The sequence below is a fragment of the Balaenoptera acutorostrata genome, chromosome 10, assembly GCF_949987535.1.
Source record: "Balaenoptera acutorostrata chromosome 10, mBalAcu1.1, whole genome shotgun sequence".
Lineage (NCBI taxonomy): Eukaryota > Metazoa > Chordata > Mammalia > Artiodactyla > Balaenopteridae > Balaenoptera > Balaenoptera acutorostrata.
In genome coordinates this window covers 38617357-38637146 of record NC_080073.1, presented here as the reverse complement: position 1 = coordinate 38637146, position 19790 = coordinate 38617357, and the positions used below count along the sequence as shown (strand labels likewise).

At 58.4% G+C, this 19790-nt stretch overlaps 1 protein-coding gene across 1 annotated transcript; it reads left to right on the top strand.

Moving 5' to 3' along the window:
* The first annotated feature begins 5360 nt into the window (after positions 1–5360).
* On the top strand, positions 5361–19162 carry SLC38A3 (solute carrier family 38 member 3). The gene is made up of 16 exons (XM_007168699.3): positions 5361–5446; positions 12745–12899; positions 12990–13071; positions 13245–13360; positions 13933–14006; positions 14089–14181; positions 14261–14342; positions 15443–15525; positions 15608–15666; positions 15830–15994; positions 16076–16155; positions 16428–16528; positions 16758–16882; positions 16979–17123; positions 18064–18167; positions 18256–19162. The coding sequence occupies exons 2-16, from the start codon at positions 12799–12801 to the stop codon at positions 18358–18360; spliced, it is 1515 nt and encodes a 504-aa protein (XP_007168761.1). The 5' UTR covers positions 5361–5446; positions 12745–12798; the 3' UTR covers positions 18361–19162.
* The last annotated feature ends 628 nt before the right edge of the window (positions 19163–19790 follow it).

The window sequence follows — 19790 nt, the reverse complement described above, 5'->3', positions numbered from 1 at the left end:
GAAGCACCTGACCTAACATGGCAGGGGGCACTCCTGGGGGCATGGGATCAATTTGGGGTCTTGAGAGGGGTTGAGAGGGGGAAAGGAGCCGTGGGAAATGTTCACAAGGACGATGTTGGATCAAGAGGGGGTTGTGAGGTGGAAGCTCATTCTGGCAGGGACTGTAGTGTGTATAAGGCCCGGGAACATGGGCTGGTGGACCACAGGAGTTCAGTGGAGCAGGAGCAGGGAAGGGGAGATGGGGTGGGGAGACTGGGCAGGTGCCAAACGCCAGCCTAAGGGCCTGTGCTTCCTCCAGAAGATGATGGGTCCAGGAAGCCCTTGAAGCTAGAACATAATTGCAGGGCTGTGATTAGGATGAGGCAAATGAGGCACTCACCTCAGGTGTAAGATTTAAGGTGATGCCAAAAAAATCAGTAATCAAGGTAAATATTAATGCAATACTTTCAAAAATCGAAATTACGCCAAAAAATCCATAATGAACAGAATATCAAAATTTTAAATAAAGACAAGATCCAAGAGAGCCCTGCAGAGCCATATTTGGACCCTGAAGCAAAAGGAAAAATGTCCACTCCTATATATGTTTTTATGTATTTTTAAAGGTTAATTTTTTTTTTACAGAACATTAAAGTAGTTTAAAAAACATCGAACAAATTGTAAGTAGGTATATTAAAACTCACAATATTACTTTAAGATTAAATATTTTATTTATACCTAAAACAGAATTTATAATTTTATTTTCTTGGCTTTAATGGAAATAAAATCATCAATGATATTTTCCAAATCTGTTTCTGGAAAAAATAATCATTAAAATTTTTCATAAAAACATGTATATAGGGGCACATATTTTTCCTGGGGGCTGGGCATGGGGGAGGAGAGGAGTGGGGCTGGGAGGGTCCATGAGGAAGAGACTTATGTCATTACCCCATGGGGCCAGGATCTGCAAGGACTGGGACTCATTGACAAGGGTCTGGATCTGTGCAGTGACCACGTGCATGTGATGCCCCCACCAAGCTGGGACTGCACAGGAGTGTTGAGGGCACTGAGTTTTCTGGACCTGTGGCCGCTTGGGGGAGAGGTCCAGGAGTCAGGCAGATACTTGGGGCTGGGCAGGAGGCAGCATGTGGGCAGCATCCTCCATGTCCAGGTGGAAGTGGCACTGTGAGCCTGTGCGGGGCTAGAAGGGGAGAGTGAGCGTACCCAGGCCTGAGCATGGGGTGGAGGGGGGGACACTGGATGGGTTAGAGAGCCCAGGACACATGGGCAGCCACAATGGTGCTGCTCAGAGTCCTGAGGGGAGGATGAGGCTCAGGCCAGTGGTTCAGGACCGCACTGGGTGGTTTTGGGCCTGGCTGATCTGGGCTGCTCATCCCTGTTAAGGACCCTCTGCCCAAACAATTTACTGGAGTGAGGTGGGGCAGGGGAGAATGAGTGATGGCGGGATTTATGGGGAAGGGCAAGGTGGAAGACAGAAGGCTTTGAGAAGCTGGAGTTGGCAGGCTTGAGACAGAGGAAGCTGCGGGAGAGGTGGGCTAATGGGGTCTTCCGCATGGCCACCTTGTCTTGGAAGGAAGGTAATGAGCTCCCCAGCCTTCCTAGGCAAGGGACAGAGAGGAGGCCAAACACCATGCAGGGGCTGGACCCCACGCTCCAGGTTCTGACCCTAGGGACTGGGATTCTGAACCAATATTCTTGGATCCCATGGACTGAGGACACTGCCTGGCCTCAAGCTGCCCTGTTCATGGCCAGCAAGTACGGGGGTGGGGGGTCGAGTCTCCTGGCCTGAAGCTTCCTCAGCCCCGCTTACCACACCTGTGTAATTGCACCCTAACGAGCAGGATCAATGGGTGCCTAATGCCTGATTCACAGTCCAGGGCAGAGGATCAGAGAGAGCTGGCCCAGAGTCGGCACAGTGACCACATCCTAGTCTTGTAGGCAGGGGGCATTTACTGTGGGCACCTCCAGCCTCCACCATCCCTGCCTGACCTCAACCTCAAGGTGCCCCTGGGGGCCTTCCCAGCCTTCGACTCTGGCTCTGGCGGGACTAACCTGGCCCAGCCACGGAACAGAGATTAGACAGGCCTGGCGAACCGTTAATGCTGCTGACGTCAGGGCCCAGTCTGGTGGCTACTGGGTGGGGGCTTGGGCCCTCCCCACGGGCAGTAGCACGGCCCACGTGACCTGGGCGCATTAAGCCGCTTCAGTGGCCAGAGAAACTGGGTGCCAGATCTCAGGGGAGAGAGGGGGGCCCTCCGGGACTGTGGGGGCAGGCTCCAGCCTGGAGGTCACCAGCTCTGTGGACTCAGGCCAGGGGAGAACCAGACAGGAAGGTTTGCCTATGGATGCCCTCTATACTTCCACAACCCCGCACCCCTGCTAGTGCCCAAAGGGGAGCTTTCCAGACACCAAGGTGGGCAGAGTGTATTCAGGAGCTATGGGTGTGGGTCCTCAACCCTGAGGTATGGAGGTGAGAACCACCCTCTCCTGTGAGGGCTTGAAAGCCCCAACATGCCTCCAGGCCAAGGGTCTTGCCCCTGCACACAGCCCTCCGCCTATCAGTGCCAATCCCACATGCACTCAAGGATCCCTGTGGCCAAGCTGTTCCTTCCAGCCACAGTACCCTCTCTTCCCCACCCTGACATGTGTCTTTCTTCCCCTTGGCAGAGTCAAGCCCACGGATTGCTTCTCCATCAGGCTTTTCCTGATCCGCACACTCTAACCTGGCAGGAGTTTTCCTGTCTAGAGGGCCCACACAGAGCGCCTGGAGACACTGAGCCTGGGGCTGTGTGGTGGGGCGGCAAGAGCAGCCACAGTCAGGGCAGGACGAGCTGGCTCTTCCAGGGGCTCAGGCACGGTTCTCAGAGTCAATCTTTCATTTGCGTGTAGAGGGACAAGTGAGAGTTTGCCAAGGAGGTGGGACAGGATGGGGAACCAGGAGGGAAGAGGCACAGGGAGGTGAAGGCTGGCATGTCCTTGGAACAGCCGGGCAGTGGGGGAGGTGAAGAGGCCAACTGGGAAGAGGAGCAGGTTGGGAGGATGTCAGGCAGGCCAGCTGGGTGTGAGGCAGGTGCCTGCAGGGTGTCCGAGGAATCAGTGGATACAGATACTAGGCTCTGGGGAGGACTGGGTTGGAGGTGAAGATGGGGCCTCACTGTAAAAGAGGGTCTTGAGACACTGTGTAGACGGTGTGCCAGGGGAGGTGCTGGTGTGGTGAGAGGGGGCTGCCTAGCTGGAGGCTAAAGAGCGAGCAACAGAGCAAAGGGCTGCCAGGACCCTGGAAGGAGGGTCTGAGTGATCCTGGGATCCTAAGTTCTGTCTCATATATCTGACAGTTTCTTGGGCCTGTGTCTCAGATTCTGGAGATGGGGGAGTGGAGGTAGGGGACTGGGCCAAAGGTTGAGATAAAGCTCCCCCCACCTTCCACTCCAGGTGGCTGCCCCCAGTACAGCAGCTGCATGGATAGACATTCCCTCCAGCCTCTGGGAGAAGGTGCCTGGTACCTCTCAGAGCCCCATAATGGCTGCCAACTGTCCAGCCACCTCAGGCTGGGCTGGGAGATTTGGCAGGTGGTGGGAAAGGCCTCTGAGCTGTGTCTGCCCTTCCTGGGGCCCAGGCCTAGCATCAACAATTGGGCAGCCCCTCCCCCAGCCTGGCCACAACTGGCCTGGCCCAGGGACCCCACCTCACACCACCCTCAGGGCTCCCACAGCAGCCCAGCCCAGCTGGCCCCTGCTCCCTCCAGTCTGGGTTGAGGACCCCAACACCCACATGCTGGGTGACCTTGAAGCCAGGCCTGGCTCCTCAGGAACTGCCAATAGGAGCACCCAGCCCTTTGCAAATGGCTTCTGTGAGCATCCAGGGTGTCTGGAGTTGGGAGGTGGGGGGCAGACCTGAGACCCCGGTCAACACCTCTCCTACCTGACTCTGTCCCACAGGCAGTCCTCAAGCCCCTTCGAAGGGTGAGAGTCTTAGGGTCTCTCATGACCAAAGTAAGCTGTGATCTGGGATTACACCAGCCCCAGATCAAGGGGGAGAGCCAGTGTCCCTTCCTATTTTTCAGCCATCAGCAGGGAGGGAGCTTAGATGGTTTGAGGTTTTCAAGGACTGCCACCATCCCAATGCCTTTCTCTTTAGTCCTCCCATCCCCTGGTACTCCCAGCCAAAGCTGAGTTCCCTTGGCTCACAGCTTCCCCTTAAGCCACTCCCTTCAGGCCAGGGGAAAAGCCAGAGCCACTTCCTTGTGACGCAGAGGGAAACTGAGGTACGCTAGGGCTTGGCTGCGGGGGTGCTGTGAGTCAGGCGGAAGAGAATCCTGGAGTCCTGACTCCCAGCCCAGGACAGGGAAGGGGTGAGGCCTGTCCTCTGAGGGCATTCTCCCCAATACCAGGGAGGGGGGCAGACATGACACAGAGACATCCAGCTTGACTAGGAACAGCAGAGGCCATGGATTAATCGGATCAGAGCCAGTGGCTGAGAAGCAAGGGACACAGCTGTTCTGCAAACACCCTCCCCCAGCTCACCCCCAAGGTCAAGGCCTCCCCCAGCTCCCTGCTGGTTGTTCCTGGGCTGGTGGGCCTTAACACCCACCACCCACCACTGAGCACTAAGGCCTTGGGTGGGAAGCAGGCAGGGGTAGGATAGGAGCCCTCAGCCAGGAATGGGGTCACCCTAAAACCCCTTCCCCTGAGGCACCAAGTCCCAGGCCCTACTTCCCATGGGCAGACACAGCTGTCTCCTACTCTTTAGAAATAAGGAAATGGGGGGCATGGCCAGGGAGATCCAGACAAGGCTCAGCGTGAGCCAAGACTTGTTCCCCGCACCCTTGCCCGCCCCCGCCCCATCCTCACTGCCCCTACCCTTGTCTACCCTCAATCTCTTCTGAATATCTGGGGTGAAGACAGAATTGATGCAGGGAGCCCCTGTCCTCACCCTATCCCACCTCTGCTTGGGAAGGGTGAGGCAGGCAGAAAAGACATCTTGTGCCTAAGTGATGTGAAAGTCCCCCATTCAAGCATTCAAGGCATCCTTCGCTGAGGTTAAGCATGGCCCTGTTCCCATTCCTCTTAGCTGAAGAGCTCCTTCTGGCTTGAGGGAAGTGAGGGCAAAGCATTTCTGGGGTTAGGGGGCGCTCAGAGACCTCAGAGAGAATCTGCTTTGGACTAAAGCATTCCCCCAACAAGATTCAACTGAGCCCCTCCCGGAGCCGCTGCTCTCCTACCTAAGCCTCCTTAGCGCTCTAGCTGCCCCTTTGCTCCAGGCCAGTGGAGGGCCCCCGCCTCTCCGCAGACCTGCCCCTCCTCCTGCGGGCCGCGGGGGATTGGCGGGCCGGGGGCGGGCCGGGGGCGGGGCCGAGCGCCCTTCATCCCCTGCCGCTGCGCTCAGCCGGGAGCAGAGCGGACAGCACCGGCCCGAGCGGAGCACCGCGCGTCCTCACCCGCGAGGCCAGGTACTGCTGGGGCGCCGACCCCCCCCGCCCAGGGGCACCGAGCGGGCGGAGCCCTACTGTCCACTTTCGCGTCCGGAGCTGGGCTCTGGGCAGGTCCCCTCGCCCGCCCTGGCTCCGGGCAGGCGCCCCAGCCTCCGGGGAGCCAAAGCCCCGAGCGCTCCAGGCGCAGGTCTGGGGACCCGCCAGCTCCCAGCTTGAGCTAGTGTCCTGGGAGGAGCACCTCGTCGTCTCGGGGCCTCTCGCAGGGCCGGGCGGGATAGCAGGAGGTCGGCGGCACCCGGGGCTGGGGTCACAGGACGCCTTGTTGGGGGCTAGAGTGGCACGCGATGGGCTTCCCGAGGCACGGTCCATGGGGGCGAGCTCGAGAGGGCCCGGACGGGGGCCTAAGAGGGCCGGGGAGCAGGCCCTGGAGCGCTGCCCCGACGGGCTCCTGACAAGCAAATCGGCCCGCTGGCACGCCGGGCGTCAGGGTATATTTATCCCGCTGCGTTAGGCAGGGGCTTGAGGGCAGATCGGGCCAGGCTGTCTGAGGGGCCGCGTGGCACATGTTGGTCCCAGAGTCCGTGCCATTTGCAGCCAGGCCAGCGGGCACGGCGGGCACAGGGCGAGCGTGGCTCCCTGGATTGAGGGCGTGGCTCGGTCTGAGCTCCTAGAGCTGACAGTGCGCGCAGGGGCGGAGGGAAAGGACCGGGACTAGGTTTGCAGGAACCCGCCCCCACCCGATTGGCCCCTTCGATTGGCCACAGCGAGTGCGTGCGTTTGTTTACACCCGGGGAGGGGGAAGCCAGGGGCGGGGCCTGTGGGAATCCACCCTCTCCCCCACAGTGACCTGAGTCCTGAGCCCAGGTGTAGGCTCTGGGACAGGTCTGAGGGGGACTAAGTTAAAGGTCCTTGCACCGTGGGGGCCACCTCGACCCAGGCCCATCCTTCTTTCAGCCTGCCAGTCCTGTCCTTCCTTCCATGACTGCCTTCAGCCACTGTGCTGGCCCTTCCTCTTTAGTACACAGTCTGGCATGGGGGCTCACTTCCTTCTGGAAAGTAAGCAAATGCCTCAGAGGTTCTCAGTCTGGAGCATAGCAAGCTGGAGAGATCCAAGGACAGGTCCATTTTGAGAGGGGGAGGTTCTGCACAAACATGGAAGGCTTCCTGCAGGAAGCACCAAAGGTGGGAGAAATCAGGGGTGGATGAGGCCAGGCCTGGCACATTCCTAAGAGGGCTGGAATGCTGGGATCAGGAATGAGAATCTCGGACTCCTTGAGGTTGAGGGATGGGGGCTGTGTCTCGGGGGAGGGTGGGGGTGTACATCTCAAAACTTTGTTCTGCCTGGGCCCATAGAGCCACCATCCTCACTGGCTTCCCAAGCCACCCTTTGTTCTGTACTGGTTCTTTGGGCCCATGTCACAAACACCCCCCGCATCCAGGCTCCAGGTGGCAAGACCATGAGAGCTGGTTGCTCCTGTCCTAGTGCCTGCTGCCTTAGCAAGTAGCCTTGGAGCCCTGGACGAATGGAGAAACACGTGCAGTAGGACAAGCTGGGTGGTTCATGGTCTCTGGGTGGGGGCAGGGAAGGTTTCTGAGCCAAACTGAGTGCACCCTGAAAGTCTGGGCTGGGCAGGGTGCAGGCACTCAGTCTGAGGGGGAAAATGTTTTGGGGGAGTGGTTGGCTACAAGAGAGGTACAGTTTTGGCATCTGTGTGCACAGAAAGCTGGGGCGGGATGTGCAGTCTATACCATAATAGGATAGGGGCACTGCAGGAGGATGTTCTAGTGCAGACATGGCCGGGGAGCCAGGCGCCACTTGGAGCAGGTGAAATGGGGTGGAGACTTGCCAAAGACCTTGAACCCATTCCATTCATTTAATATTTACTGAGTACCTACTGTGTGCCCTGTGCACACTCAGTCTGCTGGATGGAGGGCTGGACTTTGGATAAGACAGATGCATGGTGGGGGCGCTCTAGAGGACCAGGCAGGGCTTCTGGGGGCCAAAGGGAAGGACCAGCTGCTGGGCAGGAGGGGCTTTCCGGCCAGCGGCCTGGGGTGGCTTGGATTTGAATTTCCGCTCTGCGGGCCACGTCCTGTACACAGCCTCTCAGCCAGCACGTCTGCACACGTGCATGGCTGCTGAGGATGGGGGTCACTTCAACTGACTGTCCTCTCCGTATACCTTTCCTATTGTGTGGGTAGACAAGCCATGGGTGCTGGACTACGGGGCTGTGAGCTTTCCAGCTGGGCCTGGCCTGTGGCCCCAGTGGGTTCAGTCCCACCCTCTGGATGTCTGCACTTGACTAATGGGAGCATAACCTGCCCTTGTAGGAACCTGGAAATGCTGTGGCATCCCTGCAGTGCCCACTGGGCCTGCTGCCCCCTCACCTGGGCCTCTGGCTCCCTCTACTTCTTGCGCCTTCTGGGATGCTCTGTCTTGTCTTGCTGTCTCTCTGTCTCTTTCTCCATCTGGCTATCTCTAAATGGTTGGCCATCTCTGTCAATCTGTCTCTCACTTATCTGGTTGTCTGTCTCCCTGTCTGAATGTCTATCCACCCATCTCTCTGTGTATTCTTCTCTATTTGTGTCCCTCTAGATCCATCTGCATTTCTTTATCTCCCCGTGTCTGTCTCTTGGTCTGGATCAGTATGCATGGACACAGATATCATGTGTGTGTGTTTTCTCTCCCTGTCTCTCTCTTCCCTCCCTCTGACTCTCTCTGCTTCTTCCTGACATTGGATGGCGCCTCTCCTCTGGGCTGACCTTGCCTTCTGCCTCCCCATTGGGGTCTCCAGTGAGTCCTGAGCTGCCCCAGGCCCCTGCTCCAGCTTTCTTTGGGGCCAGAAGTCCGGCTGTCCAAATATTTGGCCGCCTCCAGGGGATTCCGAGTCAGCAGGGAGGAGGATGGGCTGGCTGGCTCGGGGTCTCCCCTGCCCCTGGGGGGGCCACAGGCACGTGATGTCCTGTCCTTTGCCTCAGCTGAGCCTCGGGCTGCACGTCCTTCTCAGCAGGCTGGCAGTGGGGGGGAGGGGGCTGCTGCTGGCTCTGGCCCAGTCTTGAGGCAAGAGGTTCCGACTGCAGCTTCCACTGGGGGCAATCTGAGCAAGGAGGGTCCAGGGGTGGGCAGAAGGGGAGGCCTAGGTGTCTGGGGATAGGCCCAATGCTAAGCGTCTGTTAGGTTTAGAAAATGTACCCTGTCACAGGAAAGTCCATCTTCCGGCCCCAGCTGGGGCCCTCAGATCCTCCTAGACACTTCCGGATACCCGGAACACAGAAGCACCGGGCCAGAGAGCTAGGGGATGAGGGGTTGGTGTGGCCAACACATCAGTGCTCTGCACCATTTGCCTTCCCCTCCTGCATGCTACCCCCTCAGTACCAGCCGGATGTTGGCCACACACTAGCCACTTACTCAGTGTTGTTGGCAATGGGGGAGTAGCGGATGGAAGACTGGATCTGCTGAGGTCAAAATCTGGAGTTGTCGGTCTGGGGGAGGGGCAAGGGGTTTGTTTTAGTATCCTCCCGCGTCCCGAACACCCGCCCACACACCCTGTCCCTAGACCCCTGACCTCAGCAATCAGCTCCACACCAATCCCTGTTGCTGTACCTTGAGAACATACAATCCAGATGTGTCTGCTGAATCCAGTTTCCCTGTTAACTGATAGCTTGTCCGAGGAGGGTGTTTTCCTTCTGAAGCCTGGAGAAGCAGGTGGGCAAAGGGGCTCTAGGGAGGGACACCTTCTCTCAGCTAATGAGGGGAGTGGTAAGGACCGGTGAACTAGAACTGGGGGCAGCCCTCATCCATGGGCCCCCAGGGATGACCACAGTGGACCCTTAAGCCAGGCCAGCCACCTCTCACCTGAGATCTGAGCTGAGGTGAGGGCTTCCCAGGCACAAGGAGCCTGGTGGCCATGGCAGCAAGCTCTGTGGGGTCTGTGCCTCCACCAGCACATGTGGCCACAGGACCGAGGGAAGAAGGACAGTGTGGCTGTCTCCCTGTAGTTAGCCTGCTACTGCAGACCCACTCATGTCCCTGAACATTGGGGAGGAAAGCCGGGCTCAGAGCCCTGGTGGCTCCAAGGACCTGGATGTGGGGACAGAGAGGTGTGCTTCCCATAGCAGCTGACACGAGCAGTGGCCCCACGGTGGCCTGGATTCCTGGATATCGAAATCTTTAATTAGCCAAACTCAACGCCTGTCAAGGAGGTGTGCCTGATGAATTCTCACCCTGTGATGTCTGCGTGGGCGGACATCACCTGCTATGCTATCCCCGTGGCTTCTGCACCACCCCCCCCTTATCTCTCCACAGAGCAAACAGGCCCCAGGGCAGTGGCCTGGACCATCGATTTACTGCCTGAACCAATGCTACACCCATGACAGATGCCATTCTGATGATCTGCCCAAGGTCGCAGTGATCTCCCCACCCAAGATCCTGACCCCTCTCTGGGAGCCTGTGGTCTGCTCTGGGGGCGAAGTGCTCAGGGAGGCTCCTCACTCTGTCCCCACCTTTGGTCAAAACTTACGGAACCCCCGGAGGACAGGAGGACACTGAGGTCCTGAGTGGGGAATACTTTGTCCATGGTCACATGGTGAGGCAGGGCCAGGTCAGGCCTCAGACCCAGAGTGTCCACTCTGGACTTTCCCCACAGTGGGTCAGAATCTGCTGGCAGCTTTCCTCAGGCAGGGGCTATCCCCTGAGTCTACTCCGATACCTGATGCAAAGGAGCCTGGCAGGCGGCAGGCCTGAGAGACAGGAACTGTCAAAAATGGGCTGCCAGCCTCAGGAAATACCTGAAGGTCCACATGTCAGGCCAGTACTAATCTCTACCCTGGCCCCCCAGCCCTTAGCCTTGCCCTAACTGAAGTACAGATTCCTTTACCTCGACTTCAAGGCCCTGTCAGTCTTGTCTATGGCCACGGAACCTTCATTCTATCCTCAGAGCCTGCCTTATACCATGCCTCAGGGCCTTTGCTTATGCTGTGCACTCTGCTTGAGGTACTCTTTTTTGTTTCCACATCCTGGGGGCTTCTGCTGGAATTTCAGGTGCTCCCTCACCTCCTCCTCCAGGAAGCCTTCCTTGATGTCCCTCTCTCTCCTTTTTTGAGTCCCAGCACTATGTGGCTTGGTTAAAAGCCACACTATGTGCTGGGGTTCCCCTGCAGGAGCCATAGGGTGGGGGATGTCTGTGTGGGTTTTGTCCCTTCCAGACTGGAAGCCACTTGAGGAGGGATATTCCATGTCCTCTCTGGGATCTCGGGCCAGCCTGAGACCCAGCAGTGACTGGTCATGAGTAATAGGCAGGACCGGAAGGTCTAGGCCCAGGTCCTGCTTGAGGGGATGGGGAACCTGGAGCCAGGGCCTCAGGCACTTTGGCCATGACCATGCCATGGCTGTGGTCTCCCTGGAGGCAGTGCCTGGCTGCTAGGGAAGAATATTAAGGCAGAGAAGAGTGCTTTGTCCAGGCTGCTGACTCAGCACACTCTGAGGGCCTGTCCAAGCCTGCCCCGGGCGGAAGGCCAGGCAAGGGCAACCCCAGCTGAGAGCCAGGGGGCACTCTGGAGTGACTCTGGAGACCAGGTGCTGGTATCCTTGGAGGGGTGCTGTTGGTGAGGCTCAGGGCAGGGGCATGAAGAAGACAGGCTTACCTTAGGGACTCTGGTCCAGGGGAAGAGGGTGTTAGAAGAGATGCTCAAATTGTCATGGTCCTATGTGGACAGGCTGGAGGAGAGAAGGGTTCAGATGCCAGCATCAGAGGAAGGAGAGGTAGGTTGAGGGGTCCAAGGGTGCCAGGTATGGGGTACTCAGGACTGAGGTACCTAGGATCTGAACTCTGGCTTGGGGCTGCCTGGGGCCATTGCAGGGAGGTCCTCTGGTCAGTTCTGTGTGGCTGCTGCCTCCAGAACACCAGGGCCTGTGGCCTGAGGCCCAAGTCCTGAGCCTAGCCTCCCCTACCCACCCTAGCCCTGAATGCTGAGTTTGAGACCCCTGGTGCTCCAGCTTCAGGAGCAGACCTGAGACCATCAGGATCTGGAGTGGGGATGGGGGATTTGGGGCAGGATTCAGGGTTCCCAAGTGGAGGGGGTGCCATGACATCAAAACTAGGCTCTGGCTGACCTGCCTGGCAGTGCTGCCCCCTCCCTGGTCTCCACTCTGGCTTCAGATCTCCTGCTGGCCTGTCTGGCCTTCAGGATGTCCTTATAGATCCTGGGGACACTATGCCCAGGTACCTTCTGGGCATGGGGTAGGTGGCTCCCAGCGCCAGTGATGGGAGAGGGGCTAGCAAGTTGTCTGGGCAGTGGGCAGAGTTGGGCATGGGGAGGAGGGGAGCTGATCCCTTTGGGGTCCAGCTGAGCTATGCCTTGAGCGCAGGGAAGGGAAGACTGATCCAGTGGTCCAGGCCCATCTACAGCTGGCCAAGGTTCTGAGTTCCTGACCTGGGGCTCCAGGAAGTGGGGAGTCTCCTCAAAGGGTGGGCACCTAAGGGTGGGGGGGTTCCCCAGCAGGGGAGGAGAGGCTTGAAAGAGAACATGGCCCTGAGGCCAGAGCTGTGCGGAGGGTGAGGCCTGTGTGGCCCAAAGAACTGGGCCCCAGGGCACCCATTTCCTGGAAGGCCCCTGAGGGCCCTTTGCAGCCAAGCGGGCAGGGTCCAGGTGTCCAGCCACCCAGCACCGCCTTAGGCCTCCTGGCTCCGGGGGGGTAGCCTCTGCGCCTGCCGTTCCCAGCGCCAACTCTCAGCCCACAGAGGGACCTTTGTTCTGGCTGCCAGCAAAGCCCGCCGGGTGGCTGGGAACAGGGCCCACAGCCCTTGCCCTCTCCCGAGGCCTCCAGCCGTCGGGCAGTGCCATTCTAGGTTGGCTAGGAGGCCCCTGGCACACAGGGCACAGGAAACTGTCTCCCAGTATTAATATCAGGGAGGGGCAATCAGTCCAGGGCCCATCCCCAGAGAGGGGTCTGGTGGCCTGGGACTCAGCCTTCTGGGGTCCTGGCACCACTGGGCTCTGAACTCAGGTCATCCAACTGAGCTTTACTTCACAGATGGTGAAACTGAGGCCCCAAGGGCTTGCCTGGGTCGATATGTATATGTGGCAGGGGAGTGCTAGGTACTAGCTGAGGTGTCGCCTCAGAATGTCCTGGAGAACTCAGGTATCCGAGCTCTGCCCCTCAATGGCAGGTTCCAGGGTGGCAGCAGGCAGAGCTGCATGAACATGTATGTCCTCAGTGAAATTCTGGGAGGTGTGCTACAGCTGCAGACTTCTGTGGGAGTCTGGGCCGTGAGCCCAAGGAGCGGGGATAACCAGAGGGACTGTCTGCTCTGTAGACTTCTGACTGCGTCAGTGTGAGAGCCAGTGTTCCTGGTGGTGGTCCCTGAGCCATGGAGGCACCTCTGCAGACGGAGATGGTGGAGTTGGTACCCAACGGCAAACACTTGGAGGGGCTACTCCCAGTCGCCACCCCCACGGCTGGCAACCAGAGGTGAGCGAGGGACTCAGTCATGGCTTAGGGCAGGGCAGGGTGCAGGGCAAGGGGCTGGAGCTGAGCTGCCTGGCTGGTCTGTGCCTGCAGGGTCGAGGGCCCCCGACGGAGCTGTGTTGAGGGCGAAGGCTTCCTACCAAAAAGTCCCAGCAAGGAGCCACACTTCACCGATGTGAGCAAGGGTGGCCGTCAGGGGCTCGGGGGCACCCCTGGGAGCTTGAGGGCAGTAATGAGGTGCTATGGGGCAGCGATGGAAGGCCAAGGGACAGTGCGAGGGAATGCTGATTTACCCTCCACAACTTGCTAACTCACCCCACCCCTCCCGTCTCACTCTGGTGCCTGCAGTTCGAGGGGAAGACATCGTTCGGGATGTCAGTGTTCAACCTCAGTAACGCCATCATGGGCAGTGGCATCCTGGGGCTCGCCTACGCCATGGCCAATACGGGCATCATCCTTTTCCTGTGAGTGCCCTTAGCAAACCTTCTAAAGATAGGAGCCCTAAACAGGCCACCAATCCTGACCTCCCAGGACCTGCCAGTTTCCTGTCACAAGACCCAGGCTGCAGTGGGTGGGCACTTACACTCAACCCAAACCACAGCTGAAAAAAACAGCCGTGGCCCGACAAATATACCTCATTTCCCAGTAAACCCGCTGAGATGACAACACGGGGCCAGCCTAACAGGACTGAGTCTGTCCTACCACATTTACACGTGATGGATAAACCCCATGGCCAGGACTTATGTGGGTACACGTGTCCTTACCTCAGAGCTCTGCCCTGCAGCCTAAATGGAAAACATGTTTCTTCCAAGATCTCAAGGGGAGGTGGTGCTCAGAGGGTCCCTTCTGGGTCATGGCCACCCTGGGTCAACCCAGGTGATGTTCACCACCCCTGGGGCCTGCCGAGTTTGCATCCACACTTGTTGGGGGTCCAGACACCTGGGTCACAGACCCCGCACACCCAGGCCTCCCGGAGCTCATTGCCCCCTGCCTGCCAGGGGAGCCCCAGCGACCTCTTTTCGTCCACCTTCCCCAGGTTCCTGTTGACGGCCGTCGCCTTGCTCTCCAGCTACTCCATCCACCTGCTACTCAAGTCCTCAGGGATCGTGGGTGAGCCCCAAACCTGGCCTGTAGCAGGGAGGGGTGGGCTGGGGAGAGCACTCCTGACTGTCCTGATTCCCTGTCCCCACAGGCATCCGTGCCTATGAGCAGCTGGGCTACCGTGCCTTTGGGACCCCAGGAAAGCTGGCGGCAGCCCTGGCCATTGTGCTGCAGAACATCGGAGGTGAGGCTGATGGGCAGGTGATGGACGGTGGACAGGCTGAAGGCTGGCTGGTTTGGCTGACCTGCCTCTCTCCCCCCAGCCATGTCCAGCTACCTGTACATCATCAAGTCCGAGCTGCCCCTTGTCATACAGACCTTCCTGAACCTGGAGGAGCGGACCTCGTGAGCCCCAGGGTGGGGTGGGGCTGGGTGAGGGTGGGAGGCCCTAGTCTAACCCTCTATGTCCACCACTAGCAGAGCCCAGGCTGGGGTAGTGGGAGAGACAAGACAGGGTGGAGGTGGGGGGCAGAGAGCTGCCGGCAGAGCTACCATTCAGTGCACAGTTGTTTATGCAGCACCTTGGGGAAGACTCCCAGGAGGGCCATGTGGGGCAGGGGGTAGTCTGAGGCTGAGGAAGCCGGCCCCGCCTAGCCGTGGACCCAGCCTGTGAGCACAGAGGACCTGAGAACCTCAGGCTTAGCTCTAAGCTCCTGCTATTCCTGACCGTGGCTTGGGTGTTAGCCTCCACACCACCTCGCCCCAACCAAGAAATTAAGCCCACAGCGTCCCAGTTGCCTATTGTCAGTTTAGCCAGTTCTCGTGGCATAAGCATGTTTTGTGGGTAGGAGCAGAGAAGATAGCCAGGTCCTGCCCTTGGCAATACAGCCCCGGCAAGCAGAAAGGCTGCATGGCTGAAAACAGCTCTGGGAGGAAGGAAACAGCCAGGATTCTGCCCCCAGGCCCCGGGGGTCTTTCCCAAGGAGTTGGCCTTTGGGCTTGCCCTTGAAGGAGGGTCTCATTCCTCATCCCTTTAGCTCCCTGTGTCCACTGTCCATTGAGGGCGTGGGGCAGGATGATGCAGGATGCAGATGCTGGGGGGACCACAAGGAGCTCAGATGGTTGGCAAGTCCCTGAGACCCCCATGGAAAATGCCTCACCCCCCAGACCCAGGTTCTTTCATCCCACCCACCTCCCGGGCCCCTTGGGGCCACTCCATGGGGAGGATGGACCCAGACCTATGTATTCTAGGAAAAACAACCACAGTGACTGTAATTGTAATGGTTACCAAGCAGGAGCTGAGTGTATTAGTCCTCACCTTGTCCAGGAGAGTGCTGGGAGTGGGCCCATTTTGCAGATGGGTAAAGGGAGGCTCAGAGCTGTGGACAAGTATTCTTCAGAGATCACTCAGTGGCACCACGGGTGACCCCGGCTGGGGGTCAGGCGGCCCCATCACCCAAGGCTGAGTGGACTCTAATATCAGCTCCCCACTCCTGTCCCTGCAGGGACTGGTACATGAATGGAAACTACCTGGTGATCCTGGTCTCTGTCATCGTCATTCTGCCTCTGGCACTGATGCGGCAGCTTGGTGAGTTTGGCGGGGCCAGGGCCTTGGAGGGATGCATGGGAGGGGACCTTCGGTCTCACATCCCCCCTCCCCAACTTTGCAGGCTACCTAGGCTACTCCAGTGGCTTCTCTCTCAGCTGCATGGTGTTCTTCCTAATTGCAGTGAGTTACCCTCCACGCTGGTCGAGGGAGGGGGGCAGGTCCTTCTGGGAAGCCTGGGTCAGAAGGCAGCTCCTCCAGTCCTGATCTAGATGTGGCTTCACGGTGACTTCCCAGGCAGCCTAGCCTGGCCCTGATACCCTCATCCTTCCCTGCCCCCACCTAGGTCATCTACAAAAAGTTCCACGTGCCCTGCCCGCTGTCCCCCAGTTTAGCCAACATGACAGGCAACTTCAGCCTCGTGGAGGTCATCAAGGAAGAGGCAGGGCTGCAGGTTGAGATGGAGGCCGCAGCCTTCTGCACCCCGAGCTACTTCACCCTCAACACACAGGTTGCAGCAGACCAGGGAGGGGGCAGTGGGCCTGGTGAGAGTGTCAGGGGCTGTTCTGACCCAGAATCCCTGTTTTGCCAGACGGCATACACGATCCCCATCATGGCTTTCGCCTTTGTCTGCCACCCTGAGGTGCTGCCCATCTATACAGAGCTCAAGGAGTAGGTATCCGTGGCTGGGAGAGGGGGAGGGGGCTGCCTTGTGTTGGTTTGGGGAGAACGGATGTGGTCCTAAAGGGGGGAAAGAGTGACAGGAGCCAAGTCATTTTATCCAAGGTCTCCATGGCTGCCACAAGGGGTGACCGGGGGCAAGAAGGAGGCTCCCTCAGCTACCAGATGGTGAGGGTGTGGGGCCAGAGAGAGACCCCAGGACACATGGGGGTTTCCCAGTGTGGCCCAGCTTGGCACCAATCCCCTCCCCTGCTGCCCCATAGCCCCTCCAAGAGGAAGATGCAGCACATCTCCAACCTGTCCATCGCCGTCATGTATGTCATGTACTTCCTGGCCGCCCTCTTCGGCTACCTCACCTTCTACGGTATGGCTGGACCGTGGGGGCAGAGGCAAGAGGCCAGGCTGGGGGGCAAGGGGCTGGCCAGTGGCCATGGCACCCTGCATACTATAGGCGTTCATTAGGTCTGTGATGCCTAACTGTGCCCTGCAGCTGTGGAGGTGTGTTGCCACTCCTCAGTGTCAGGGTCAACCCAGGCTCAGAGCCCAACCCCCTCCCTGGACCTCCTGCTGACCACCCTCCCTGCCTGCCACAGACAGGGTGGAGTCGGAGCTGCTGCACACCTACAACAAGGTGGACCCGTTTGATGTGCTGATCCTGTGTGTGCGTGTGGCCGTGCTGACGGCAGTCACACTCACAGTGCCAATTGTTCTGTTTCCGGTGAGCCAATGTGCAGGTGGCCAGGTGGCCAGGCCACTGGCGGGGTGGGACTGATGGGGCTGACAGATTGATGACTCTCCCCACCCTGCTTCCCAGGTGCGCCGCGCCCTCCAGCAGATGCTGTTTCAGGACCGCGAGTTCAGCTGGTTGCGGCATGTGCTCATTGCTGTTGGCCTGCTCACTTGTATCAACCTGCTGGTCATCTTTGCCCCCAACATCCTGGGCATCTTCGGGGTCATCGGTAAGGGTCTGGCCCTGCTGTGAATGGAGGCAGGGTACTGCCCCAGAGAACTTCCCTTCTGCAAACCCTGGCAGATTCCTAAGCTCATAACCTACGTTTAAGTGATGGCTGCTGGCCATGTGCACAGCTTGGCCTCCCATCTGAGATTTGTTCTTAAGGCTCTCCTAATCCATTTTGAGGGCTCAGAGCCACCGAGTCAGTTACCCTTGCTGGGGGTGCTGGAGGATGGAGTGGAGCCCAAGGGTCAAGGGGCCTTCACAAAGGATCTCATTGGCTCTTGTCCCCACCTCACATATGAGGAAGTTTAGAGTGATTAAGGGAGAGCCATATAGCTGTTAAGTGGAGAGCCTTGATTGGGCCCCAGGATCATGGGACTGTAGGTTTAGGGTTCTGTCCAACTGTCCCAGTTGGGGCTCTGAGTGGGAAGATCAAACAATTCTGAGACATCTTTGGGGTGACCCAACTCAGGAGACCGACTCCCCAACCCAGCTCTGCAAGGACCAACACACAGACCTGGGGGCTGAGTATCATTGATATCACTGACAGGACTCTTGGTTCTGTATGTCTGAAAGCTGACTCAAAATGAATTATTCAGAAAGTAATGTATTGGCTCAATTAATGGAAAAGCCTTCAGGAATAGCTATATCCAGGAGCCCAGTATCCTCAAACTTCATCTCTGTCTCTTGGCCTGCCTTTTCTCTTTGCCAGCTTCATTCACTGACAGAGTTTTCTGACACCAAAGGCACTAGCCTTCTATCCTGGTAGACAAAGAACAAGGGGAGGGGCTGATGGGCTCTCCAGAATCAGACAGAGCTCTCGAGTGGAGTCTCAAGATGAGACTCCCTCATCAAGGAATGTTTGATCTCATTAAAGGGTCCACCCTGAACCTTAGCCAATAGGTGGATGTGAGCCAGTGGTGGCCATGCCTTATTCTTTGCAGGTGCCACATCTGCCCCATGCCTCATCTTCATCTTCCCTGCCATCTTCTACTTTCGCATCATGCCCACAGAGAAGGAACCTGCAAGATCTACCCCCAAAATCCTGGTGCGAAGGGCCTGGGGGTTGGTGTGCTGGTGTGGGGATGAGGGGGCTGCCCTGACCTCAGACCTGACCCTGACTTCTGACCCCACAGGCCCTTTGTTTTGCTGCACTTGGCCTCTTGCTGATGACCATGAGCTTGAGCTTCATCATTATTGACTGGATCTCGGGGACCAGTCGGCATGGAGGAAGCCACTAGGATGACCCCCATCCTGTTCTGTCTACTCGTCCTCCTACCCCTTCCCAGACTCTTCAGCCCCTGCTCCCATCCAGTGGCCAGTTGGAGGGGGAAGAGAAAGACGTGGTGAACACTATGGCATTTGGCCCTGCCCCATGTCCTCTCTGTCGAAGTTTTTGTTAGAGCCAGGACCAAGGCCCTTGGGCCACTACCCTGCTGAGCTCCTGGCCTACAGGGGCTTCCTGAGCTGGGAGCAGGGTGAGGCTGTACCTCTGCTCCCTTCCTGCTGCCTCAGGTCCCACCCAAGCCCCTTATTCTCTTTGCACAGGTGCATAGACTGAGGCCCAGCAGCTGCCCCCTAAGGTCACATAGCCTGTAGGGGCACAAAGAGCTGAATTAGGCCTGCAGTCATCCCCCCACCTTGCTCCTGGGCCATGGTCTGCTCCCTGGGGCTTCATCTCCCTCAGCCTGCTTGCCTTTCCTCCTTCTGTCACCTAGGCCCCTTTCGTGGGCTCAGGCCCTTGGATAATCTGGTCCTCTTTCCCATCCCCTCCAGCAGGAGCAGAACCCCCTCACCCTATACTTGAGGGTGAAACTGGTGTGGACACCCCAAGGGACCCCTTCCCTGGTCTTTCACCAGTCCTGGGGAGGCTGGGACTCCCCCGACCCCAAGCCCAGGCCATAGCTCACATTCCACTGCTGGGAGAAGAAAGAAGCTGGGGCCCAGAACGTGTCTGCCCCTGGGAGCCAGAGACCCCAGGGGCCAGTCTGGGGCAGGGGTGGAGAGGCTGGCTGCCCCCTTTTATAAATATTATACATAAGACCAGCTGTGCTTTTTATTCTTGATCTCCATGGTCCCTGGGTTCCTGGAAAGTGGGGTGGGAGCCGGGACATGGTTGGTGATGGAAGCCTGCCCTGCCTTTTTCCCTGGGATAAGGGTGGGGACAGGGTGAGTCCCCTACTCCACCCCGCCCCCGCCCCCTGCCTCCCAAACCAACCAGTGGTGTGCTGAGACCCAGCTCTGGGCCTGGGCCAGGCTCAGCACAGACCTGCTTTCTCACGGGGTGAGGTGGGGAGGAATTAATGAGGCCCCAGGAAATGGGACAGAGAGAGGCCTCCGGAAGGAGGCAACGTGAGGTGCATCCCCAGCAGCTTCCAGGGAGGGTCTGAGCTGGGGGCGGCTGAGCCCTGCAGAAGCCCTGCAGAAGGGCCCCCTGCCCTCCCTAGGTGCCATGTCAACCCTCTGTCAATGCCTTAAGTCTGGGGACAAAAGTCCAGGGGTCCTGTGCCCTGTCAGACTAATCTTTTATTAATAGTAAAACCTGCTACGAATAAAGGTGGGTTAGTGAGTGCCTGTATGTGGGACCTGAGTTTTGAGTTGGGGAGCCCAAGGCAGGGCAAGAGCTGCAAGGATGCAGGGCAGCCCCAGGTGGCCTGGCCTGGGTGGGACT

Excerpts from the sequence above, each read along its gene's own strand:
- SLC38A3 (XM_007168699.3), top strand. The coding sequence starts at position 12,799 with ATGGAGGCACCTCTGCAGACGGAGATGGTGGAGTTGGTACCCAACGGC. Across the intron at positions 15,667-15,829 it reads TGGTGTTCTTCCTAATTGCA|GTCATCTACAAAAAGTTCCA; the intron begins GTGAGTTACCCT and ends GCCCCCACCTAG. Across the intron at positions 16,529-16,757 it reads CGGCTACCTCACCTTCTACG|ACAGGGTGGAGTCGGAGCTG; the intron begins GTATGGCTGGAC and ends TGCCTGCCACAG.